The sequence below is a fragment of the Sander vitreus genome, chromosome 6 (genome assembly GCF_031162955.1).
Source record: "Sander vitreus isolate 19-12246 chromosome 6, sanVit1, whole genome shotgun sequence".
Classification (NCBI taxonomy): domain Eukaryota; kingdom Metazoa; phylum Chordata; class Actinopteri; order Perciformes; family Percidae; genus Sander; species Sander vitreus.
In genome coordinates, this window is record NC_135860.1 from 20,565,095 (window position 1) to 20,576,824 (window position 11,730).

General features: G+C 41.2%; 1 protein-coding gene across 1 annotated transcript; it reads right to left on the reverse strand.

Annotated features, from left to right (window-relative positions):
- Window positions 1–5,326: 5,326 nt before the first annotated feature.
- Window positions 5,327–11,436, reverse strand: irx4a (iroquois homeobox 4a). The gene is given in 7 exon segments (XM_078251906.1): window positions 5,327–5,734; window positions 5,736–6,052; window positions 6,409–6,411; window positions 7,256–7,566; window positions 9,309–9,415; window positions 10,257–10,508; window positions 11,392–11,436. Coding segments are annotated over 7 exon segments (1,443 nt in total).
- Between the last annotated feature and the right edge of the window lie 294 nt (window positions 11,437–11,730).

Consider the following 11,730-nt stretch of genomic DNA (forward strand, 5'->3'; position numbering starts at 1 on the left):
ATACTTTGTTTTAATGTTTATGCTGTTTTAAATGTAAAGCACTTCTGCGTAATGAAAGGTGCTATATAAATAAAATTGCCATTGCAATTATGGAGGTCTCTTAACTTTTTTTTTGGAGAAGCTAGCACACTAGAGAACAGTCTGCATCACATTTCTCTGAAGTGATTTTCTTGTGCAAAAACAAAATAGCCAATCCTTTCTCCAGTTAAACACCCACCCAGCACTTTGAGAAACCTTTCACTTTCAGAGAAACCTGAGGGCCTCATTTGTATGTTTTGTTGGACCTCCCGAACACAATGGAAAATGGAAGCAAAGGTCAGTGTTAAGTCTCCCCTGGCTTTTGTTCTTTAAAACAGCAATATTGTATTGATCTGTCCTGAATGATAAACACAAATGTGTTGGTAAAACACGGTCTCTTTTGACCTTTAGCAATTACTTCTACATGGCTTTAGCAGTACTGTAGATGGAAAAAAACAATGCCCAACTCATTTTCTTTTTCCTGTGTAACTATACCTACATCTTTCTCAAGTATAGCTGACTTATATGACGATAGCTTTTAGTTACATTTCAGAGATACTGCGCTTTGCAATCTAAAGACATTATGATTACAAGATGCTGTGACATCATTGCTGTTGCAGACTTAAATCTAATCCACAAGTAACTCTTAGGGCAACATGATTTGACTAAGAATTACTGCTTCATCCATATGGGAACGCCTTATTGCTGCATAAAATCGAAATATCTGCTGGTAGGTGTTTCACCCAACCTCATGTATATCAAATCCCCTGATGAGACAGAAACATATTAAGAAGAATGCTGGGTCTTTGTTTCCTCCGAGCTATAATATCCTCAGATTTAGGAATGAGTGTGCTACGACTATAATGCCAGGTAGCTCATAAACTTGGAAGATACTGGGATTACACCAGGCTAAAAAGAAAGAAAGAAATCTGAATTTTAGCTGTATAATAACCAGACAGCGAACAACTCGGATGCCTGCTCATAGAATCTCAGTTATCTGGTGAGCTTAACTGGGTCTAAGTTGTCTGACAGAGTTGAAGTGTGTTGTGATGACCCATGATTAGAACCTCTTCACCTTTCCTCTGACCTCAAGAGGGTGCAAAATTACAATCCTGGACTTGTTTGGGGTACTACAACCACTAGTAAGCATAGTAAGGTAACCCAGTAAGCCAAACTAAGAAACAAATCTAACTGGCCCATTTTTATGAGTGCTTTTAAAAGCTATTAAGAACATTTAAAAAACCTTTTTATTGTATTTTCATCCATGAAAGTATAAGTTTATAATGTGAAATAGTACTGTGAAATGTGAATAGTACGTGATATGGATAGCATTTTTCCAGCTTTATCTTGCACACTCAAAGTTCAGTCATTCAGACTGAGACGGCTGAGATGGTGAAAAGCGATGCGCCTCAGGCTAAAACCTCTTGACCTGTGGAACGACTGCAGGAGGCGATGATAGAGGCCTGATAGAGGCCAGTCACTGGGCCCTAAAGGCACATCCTGGACATGTCTTTTTGGCAGCAGGGCTCTGAACACAGCCACAAATACTCACACATGATCACACACACACACACACACACACACACACACACACACACACACACACACACACACACACACACACACACACACACACACACACACAAACACACACACACCATATCTCCAAAACGTTGGAGAAAGAATAAGATGAGGCACTTCAGATTTTAAAGTAGAGAGGTAAATATTCTGCACCTCATCCTGACAGCTGTGGAAGGGCTTCCTGGTGGTGGTACTGGAGCCACAAAATCCAAATCTTAACTTTACTGCATGTGAAGTGCTCTACTTTGGTCTTCTCTTGTCTACACAACTCTACAAACTCCTCTCTACTTGGCATATTATTCTGTATTATATCAATATATTAATTTGCTAAGATCAGCCATGCCAAGCATTCACATCAACTGACATTTAGATGTAATTTAACCCTGAGAAAGAAAAATGTTTTTGAAATGATACGATAACACACCTACAGGCTGTTTTCCTTTTTGTGAATTTATATTTTCTGATAATAATGCGCTTTATTTTAATTGGAATAAAAGGCCATTGCATTGATTCTTGAAAGGGACGTTCAGGCCATACCAGCATTGTGCATTCTGCTTGTATGTGTGTGTGTGTGTGTGTGTGTGTGTGTGTGTGTGTGTGTGTGTGTGTGTGTGTGTGTGTGTGTGTGTGTGGTCTTTCCACACTGCTCTTTGTGTGAGGTCATGCTTCATATTTTCATTAAAGCTTTGATCACATTACTGCTATTCTCACCATATTAATGTTAGTCAATGAATAGATTAAATATTCAATTAAGCCTAATGCGTGTGTGTGTGTGTGGCAAGCGTTTGAGTGTGATTCTGTGTGTGTGTGAGTGTGTATGTTGATGTGTAATGATGTGTAAATATATTTATGGCTCAGGGTCACAGTGGTATAAACCTGACCCAGACACTCTCTCTCTCTGGGGAGGCTCCGTGCAGCTGATTGTTCTGTGTTTCAGTCAGCTTTTGAGGGCCTTCTGTTATAAACAGAGCATGTATTTTTCAGGATGCTTGTTTGGAAAAGGGAAGGAAGTTAACAAGTACCAAAGGGTTCCATAACTTTTAGGATATCATTTGAATCACACAAAAAAACTCATTCTGAGACAATTACGCTGCACATCACTGGTGGATGTTTTCTTGCAGAAAGTGAGATACAGCTTTTCTGTGAGTCCCTTGACTCAGCTACCTCACAGGAGGACTACATACCGTGCTCACTTATGTGCTGCTTTTACCAAAGGGGGAAGGTATTCAGTTAAATGTCCCATCAGTCAGGCATATGCCAAAGGCCTACATCTTATTCAAGTTTTAAACCTCTAATTGGTAACGTTTAAAAGGCGTTTAAGAGTGCCCTTTCTTCTCTCGTTTCTCATTTCCCATTTAATGTGTTGTGTCAAAGTCTATTACCTCAGTTGGACGTTTCTGTCCCTTAAGTTAAAAAAAGAGAAAGGGGAGGGGGGGGGGGGGAGAGTGAGAAAGAGACAGGGAAGGGGGGGGGGAAGAGAGAAGCCATCAGCTGAGGTTTGCCAGGTCGATAAAGCTTTTAGATTTGGAGATGTTTTCAGGGGGAGCCCATTTCCTGCGGCTAAGAGTTGTTAATGGAGCTTAAGGAATTATCTTATGACTCTCGGTTTGAGAGCAGTTTATTTCAGCCCGGACCCTGCTCCTGTGTCGGAGTGGCTGAATGTGCTGCTGTCAAACCAGCTTAATGAAAAGTAACGCGTCGCTGATTACAGTTTTATTTGGCCTCTATGTAAAAAGCCCCTGTTAATTTACCATCTCGCTCCCTCTGTGTTCGTATTTGCTACGGCTGAATAATTTAGTTATAGCTGGCCTGTCCGTGCTCTCTCTCTCTCTCTCTCTCTCTCTCTCTCTGCTTGCTTTCCCCTTCATCAGTGTCAACCTCTCTCTCTCTCTCTCTCTCTCTCTCTCTCTCTCTCTCTCTCTCTATCTCTCTGCGCTCTCTTTTAATTTGGTGTCTCTCTCTAATAGAAAGCCACTTGTTTCGGGGGTCTAATAAAATATGTTTTCATGCTAAATTAAGTGTCGAGGCTATATTGTTTTACCTGTGGGGCCTTTAACTTTGGCCTACTTTTGCTATCAGTAGCTATGAAAAATTAAACACACCATTTTGCATGCACAGGCTAATAAACATGCCTACATTAAGTACAATGAGAATACAAATATCCCTATATTAACCATGCATGCACATTATTATGTCTTTGCTCCAATTTATTTTGCGGTCAAGTCAACTTTGCTTTATGCTGCAGGCAAGGTTTTCCGAACTAAGAAAGCAAATATAAACATACATCCTGACTCCGATTTATAGAAAATCCCTTTTGTCCACTATATCACTTTATTTCATGATAGGGGGAGATCTCAGTCGTTTGTGCTTTTCCCCTTAAAATTCATCACTGAAGCCCCCCCCTCCCTGCCTCCCTTTTCCCCCCTCTCTCGCAGGACAGACAGAGTCCCCCGAGAGCTCCACTTTCGCCATTACTGTCAAGTACCCTTGACTTCTTTTCTTTTTGCCCTTTTATCTACAACAACTAATTCGAGTTCCTTTGCCCTTTTCACTTTTAGACGACGTGAGTGCCTCCCTCGTAAGGCCCTTTCATTTTTTAGCGGAGGAATCAGCATTCAGGCTGTTTTTTGCAGGGCCCCGTCTCTAGGAAATTGAGGGGTTAGTGTCAAAACGAAAACTCTTCACTTCAAATTATTTCGCAGGGCCTCAGCTTTGAACCCATTAATGGACGTATGGCGAATAACTTACCCTTTTGACAGCTGCATCATGGACGGTGTTGAGATGTTTCGATAATGTTATCAGAGAGCAGAGAGGGGAAATCAATAGCCTGGCATGAAATATGACTGCGAACATGCCAATTACAGCCTGTTTAGGGGGGATTAATGAGGCAGATCTTAGATACTGATATAGTTCTGTCTCCAGGGTTGAGCTGCCTCATTTTCTCGCTGTCACTAAATGAGACTGGATGTTTCTGAAACAACACATGGTGGGAGATGTTCGATTGCGCCTGTTTTTATGGGTTAAAAAGGAATTGGATAAAACGGCTTTATTTAACAGTAGATTGCGTTTAAAAAGGTCTTCTCTGCTCAGCCGTGTAGTAGGCCACATGTGTTCTAGTGGTAAAGAATAGGACGTAGTTTTACATAAAAAAACGTGCAGAAACATAAAAATTGGCAAGGCCCAGGACGAATTTGAGTCCCCCTGTTTCAGCACCATGTTTCAGCACCACGGACAGCAACTCAGCCCAACATCACAAGCGCTCTTCAGAAACCGACTGCTTTTATTTTCAATGAACAAAGTTGAGACGCTCTCATCCACTTCCTAACAGAGCTGTGCATTTGTGAGACTTTTTTTTCTTTTCTTTTAATAGTGATACTCAACTGCTGAGACCTAAATAATATTCAATTACATTTGCATGCGCATAGTAAAGAAAAAATTAAAATCATGTAAACCTATTTTTTTCCCCCCAAGATGTAAACTTTTAGTTATACATTTCTGTGCGTGCGCTAAATCAAATAAGCCAAACCGATCCGGATATTTCACGCATGTAACGCCAATGTAACAGTAGCCTATATAGCTAGCATTGTGTTTTAAAAAAAACCGAATCAGACATTATGAGGGAACCATGGAGACGAAATAGGCTTTTCCATCCGACTTTCAGTCAGTCACAAAGAGTCACTCTCTCTCACTCTCTCTCTTTTTGCAATAAAAGGGTCATTTGGTTTTGTTACGAGCAGAAAAGTTTGTTGATAGTTTTTGGGAAACTCATGGCACTGTCTTTGGAGGAGTCTTGGTGCTGCTGCAAGGCCGCCGCGCTCCTCTCAGCCTCCAGGATGGCGCCTTTGGTGTTCGTGGTCCAAGAGACGGTGGTGTTGGTCAGAGCCTGGCTCAAAGTGCTGTGCCTGAACAAGGGGTCGTGGAAAACCCCATCCACCCAGTTTCTCAGGGTCGTGACCGGCGAGTCATGCCTGTTGTCCAGGCCGGTCACGGGTGAGGTAGCGGCGGGGGATGGGGTGAGGGAGGAGGGCGGCGGCTGGCACCTAAGCATACACGACGGGTACTCAGTCTGGTTCAGGGACGTCGCAGTTTGGGCCAAAGACCAGATCCGAGGCTTGCCGTCTAATATCTGGTGGCCCGTGCTGCTCCTGCTGCTGCTGCTGCTGTTGGTTATAACACGCTTTTGCCTGCTGTCTGCTGTCCGCCTGGAAATCCTCCGGGCTCGTTTTCAGACAACTTTTGCTCAAGTCCTGTTCGCCTCCCAGAGAAACAGGGATGGAGATTTTCAGAGACGCGTCCTTGATGAGGTGTTCGGCGGGGCAGTCGCCCGTCGTTGACATGTGTGTGTTCATGTGGTATCGGTGCTTCAGCTCACACTCAGAGCTCTCAGACTCCAGCGTGTCGAAGTCGTCCAAGTCGCTCAACTGGAGGTCCTTATCAGGTCGACTTCTGGTCTCTGGGAGAAAGAGAACAGAGAGGAGACGAAGGACATGGTCAATGAAAGACATGGCAGATGCAGATCTGATAAGGGCATCCTGGACACTCACTTTCCAATCCAAAGTATTGTAAGTTCAATCACACTTGTAAAATTTCGACTTTAATTAAGGAATTCATGTGTACAGCCTGACAGTGGTAAATACATATTATCTAATCAGTTTAATCATAAATCAAGTTTCACCTTACATGCTGCATAGTTTAAGTACAGGCTGATGTACTTTAATTTATTAACTAACTTAATTCAGTCCTGTCAGAAATATTAAGCCACAATCAGCTGAAAAAAGTTAGAAAACACAATCTCACCATTACAAATACCCGCTAAATTTAGATTTGAACCTCCACCATATCCCTGTGTGAAAGTGACTCTGGTCTGTCTAATGGTATTCCATAGCTTCATTGTTATGGTGATCAGAGTGATACAGCATGCATGTATACACTGTTTAATAAAAAAATAAAACAATGCAGTGCTTTCAGCACAGTGCATATAACAACAATAAAATGTTTGACTATACAAAGTGTAAGGCCTCAATGTTCTTTGTTTCTTATTATCAATAAGAATGATAGTTTTTAACAATAAAACAGCATCACACAAATACTATTCTTTTTAAAATTATACAGTAGAAAATAAAACAAGATGCAAAAGTGCTAGGGCTACCTTACACTGATTAGTAGATTTAATCAAATCTTATTCTAACTGACATTTTTGAACACAATAAAATATGTCAGTGTGGTCACATCATCCCAGTGTATAGTTGGATAAAATCTAAAATAGGATAGACTTAAGATCTATGATAACAGCGCATTTTAAACAGTAGTAAGATCATGGTTCATGTTCTTCTGTAATTATTTGTGATTCATCCTGATCCCTCCAAGTGAGATAAGACAGGAAACAGTTGCTCAATATTTACACATGCTCTCAGTTCGAGTAATATTCAGAAATAATGCTGTGGTTAAGAATGTTTCCATTCCAAACAAGAAGAGTGCCACTTTTTGATACTTATAGCAACAACAACAACAACAACATTGCAGTTTTAAGAGGTCATGAATACATTACATGCTTTTGAGACAAAGGCCACCTGTAATATAGTGCCAAACAATTGAGCATAAAGCTTTAATAGATTCTCTTTATTTCTGCAGCGCAATGAGAAATGGTGACACTAACCATCCTCATTGTTCTCGCTTTTTATCTGCTCCTCCTGAGACCCATCTTCATCCTCGTCATATCTCTTCTCCTCTGAGCCCTTGTTCCTGGGCGGCCATGTCATCTTGTTCTCCTTCTTGAGCCTTCTCCTGGCGTTGGCGAACCATGTCGAGACCTGGGTCAGCGTCATCTTGGTGATGATGGCCAGCATGATCTTCTCTCCTTTGGTCGGGTACGGGTTCTTCCTGTGTTCCTGCAGCCAGGCCTTCAGGGTGCTGGTCGTCTCACGTGTGGCGTTCTTCCGCCTTGTTCCCCCATCCATGGAACCATATCTGTTAACGAGAAGAACACAACCACAATGGTAATGAGAGTGTGAATAGAAAATGTGATGCATGTTGCATTACAATATCTAATGTGTTGCCCTGGCAGTTTCTTTTCTGAAAAACCATGACAGAGCCATCTGCTTGGAATCTTGAAATGATGCATAATGAGCATTATAAGCGTGACAGCCAATTGTGTAAAGGTGTGAAAAATAAGTACACATCATAAACACGTCACTTAAGAGACATCATTTAGAAAATACGGGGGGAAGGCCAGGTAAGGAGTAAGCACACCATGTCCATCCCTTGGGGAACTGTAACATTAATATTATCAGTAAATTGTTTTACAGAATTGTACATAAGCCTCGGAGTACCATGTGCAGTATGCAGAGCACATACATTCCCTGAAATCCCTCAAACAATCCTTCTCTCGCACCTACACTGGTATCCAAAGCAAATGTCCTATCAGTATCAAAATATGCTAATTATTCTACCTAAGTAAAATGTTTGGACTATATGCACATATATTTTCCAATATCAATGCATTGCCTATTATTGCCATTCTTAGCGCAGCGTATAACTCTTTCCCTACCCACATATATCAACCATAGACCTCCATTTAAAATGCACAGTGTTGATTTTCAGTCAGCGGTGAGCTATAAAAGTCCTCTCATGGGAGGCTTTTATGAGGCCTTTATTGCTCCGTATAGCTTAGTGCAGGTCAAGCACTACTAAGGGAATCGAGCGGAGAGGAGGGCTGCACCTTTCCATACCCGTGTTGTTCTCTCGCAGATAAAATAGTCTGTAAAATTGCTTTATTGAGTGTAATGATGGGCCCTCAGGTAACAGGCGGGCGCAGACAGTGTGGTACTGCTGTAGGCCTGCTTGTTTTTCTGAGTGCCACTAATTCTGTCTTGCTTTTTACTTTTAGGCCTTTTGCTGTCTGTGCACTTATTAGCACTTCTGCTGACACCTTTTTGCACTTTATACTGAATTTAGAGTGATTGGTAAAAGAAGCCTGCTCTTCGGTTTTGGGTTATGTGAACTCTCATGTTGCTATACAAGCTAATCAATATGACACTTTGCTGATCAATTAAAACACAATATGAAAAAAAAGCAGTTTTCATGTGCTATCCCACGCATGTCTGTTAGTGCTGACATCTTTTAAGTTGCTGGTTCTGTTCAAAAAGCATGCTGGTCACAGGTGTATTTATCGTTCACGACATACATTTTCACCGTATCGCAGACTTAATTTGGACATCATGTCATTATTGGGAAGGCCTTTCAATATGGCAGGCGTGCTCTTCATAACACTTAAGAGGCCTCATGTCTTTACTGAAAGGGGGCATGAGTCTTGTGAAGCACATCACCCCATCAGGAAATAAATGTGTCATGAGATGAAGGTGATGACCCAGTGTTGCTCGACGTGAGGAGAATGGACTTGACCTCTCAGAGCTGATTGATTTAACGCTGGGAAAACTCACCCTACACTAGTGCGCAATACTTTGAGAGTTACTGTCGGCCTAAATTTTGATCACATCCTGTTTTAGCTGCTTGAAGCAGGTGATGTACGCCTGTTAAAGTGAACTCTAACTACACAGCTCAAGTTCTGTAATTCTAACTTTTTCATCCTGTACCACATTGTATTAAGTTACACACACAGTTCACTCCCATGTCTGGTGTTTGCATTGATAATCAAGCCTTGTTACATTAGAAAAATCAACAGAAGTCACATTACAAAAGAAAAAACATACCTGTCATACTGATACTGTCCCAGTGTAGGATCATAAGGATAGTACGCTGTTGCCTGGGTTATCCCCGCATGCGCAGAAGCTGTGGCATCTTTAGTATCGAATGTGCCCTGCAATCACACACATAGACAAGTGTTTTAAAGATGATACAAATAGGAAATCAATTCTGGTACATTAAATGACTCACCTACTGAAAAACAGACAGACTTGTATTGGCTGTATTTAAAACCTGCTTGGTTATGTTAAGTCATTAAGGCTATTGAAGAGGGTAATGACTGATTGAAATAAAAAAAATACCCTCCTGCAAAATTAAACATGGACAAACTACTATTACTAACAAAAGTCTTTGATCTAAGACTTTAAAAATATGTTTTTAAAAATAAACCCTTCAGAAAAACACAAGGAAGCAGTAGGTTTATTAGCCGGAGTCTGAACAAATAAATCCAGCAAGGTTTCTAGAAAAATAAGGACCAGTTTAATTATTATCATGAGTTAGAAAAGCATAGCATATAGCTATTCTGAATATTCTTCTCATCACAATTTTTTTAACACTGGAGCTGGAACAAACAGCATTCTTGGACTCTGAGCACATGGGGTCTGTTATCAATACTATGGAATTATTTTGTTAATACAATAATTGATATATTTTTTATAAAATACTGTACTGAATCTTCAGAGTCAACCAGCTTGTAAAACATCAACTTGTTTTCAATGGAAATTAACTTGTCTCAGCATTAATGGGATGCTTGAACTTTTTTCTGCCTTGGCTCATTTAAAAATGACTACCTATCTTGCTCAGAAGTATTTCCAAATAAGTAAAGAAAAGTTTGCTTGAAGGGCATCACGTTCAGTAGGAGACTGGTATTTTGTTGTGTAGAGCATAAAAAAGAGGAGCGGTGCACCCTGCGGCTCCATTAATCAATGCCAAGAGGGCTCAGATAAAGGGCTTACCAGCGAGTAGAATGCCGAGGCGTCCGTGCCGTATGTAACGTAATTCCCATAGCCTTGACTGCCGGTGTAGGGGCTCCCGTACACGCCAAGCGCGGCGGCTGAGCTGAGTTCATGTCTCGCCGTGGCCAGCAGCCGGCTCTCGTACACGGGGCAGTAGACTGGTGTCTGCCCGGACGCTGCTACTCCGGAGTCGGCTATGGATCTGCCGGTGGACTCGCAGCAAGTGGTCAGAGAGTTGGTTGTCATCAGGAACTGCGTGGAGACCGAGAGAGAATTTACCTTTTTTTAAAAGTTGTATTTGATTCTGCACTGAAACACAATCTAATGTTTGGATTTTTGGAAGTTAGTTTATAACTTTTATTTTTTCAATATGAACTAAAAATCATCTCAGTGAAATGAACACGATTCTACCGGTTTCCAAATTCGGTTGTACTTCTATGACCTCAACATTGAACATGATTTAAGTTTTAAAAAATGATTTTGCTTCTTTAGATAACCAAGGTAAACTCGCCCTTATTCGCTCTTTTTTTGTTTCAGAATGTCAATCTTTGAAGAACTCAAATATAACATCAAATCACTTATAAAGACATTTGATGATGAATGAGGCGTTGAATTCGTGTGGTAATGTGCGCGTAAACGTGTCAACAGAACAGAACGTTACAAACCGATACAACATATTTTCCCAACAACGTCCAGTAATACCCAAAGTAATGCCCAAATGATTTTTTATGGCTCAAAGCCAAAACAAAACAGCAGCTGGGTTATGGCGTAAAACACACACAGCGTGTGCAGAACAAGTTGGCATGTGTGTTCCAGCGCAGATAAACATATGGTTGACATTACAGAGCGGCTATTATCTTGCAGAAATCAGTGAACGGGAGGTCGGGGGTCTCGCTGGTTTCTGCTTTCCCTCTTCTTGGCTTTTTTTTTTTTTTTCTTCTATCGCTGCAGGAACACAGGTATCAGTGGCTGAAACGCAATACCTTTCCGATACGCGAAATGACAGTGACAGCTTCGCTGATTCTTGGCCAAAATGCGTAAAAGGATCACGCTGAAATCGATGACATAATCAATCGCTGCAATATCAAAACCAAAACATCCGATTAACTGAGCAAAGGTAGTTACATGGACTTACTTGTGGAGCAGACGAATAGGGATATCCAAATTGTGGATATGACATGGTAGAGAGGTCCCCCAATATCCAGAAATAAAGCGAGACTGAAGGTCTCCACTCTAACGCAGGCTGCAGCTCTGTTTGACTGTACCAATTGATTGTTAAGCACAGGCTCCTGGATGCTTATAGGGCGAAGCAGAGTAGCATGTTTAATTTGTGGAAAATGCCCCCCACTCAAACGCCTTTCAATGGCAATATTTAAAAAAATCTTCTAGCTCTCCCTTTTTTTAAAAAGCTATATTAGGAATAGATAAACGAATTAAGGTGATACGGGCTTCCTGTGCCTGGAATAATCACTTT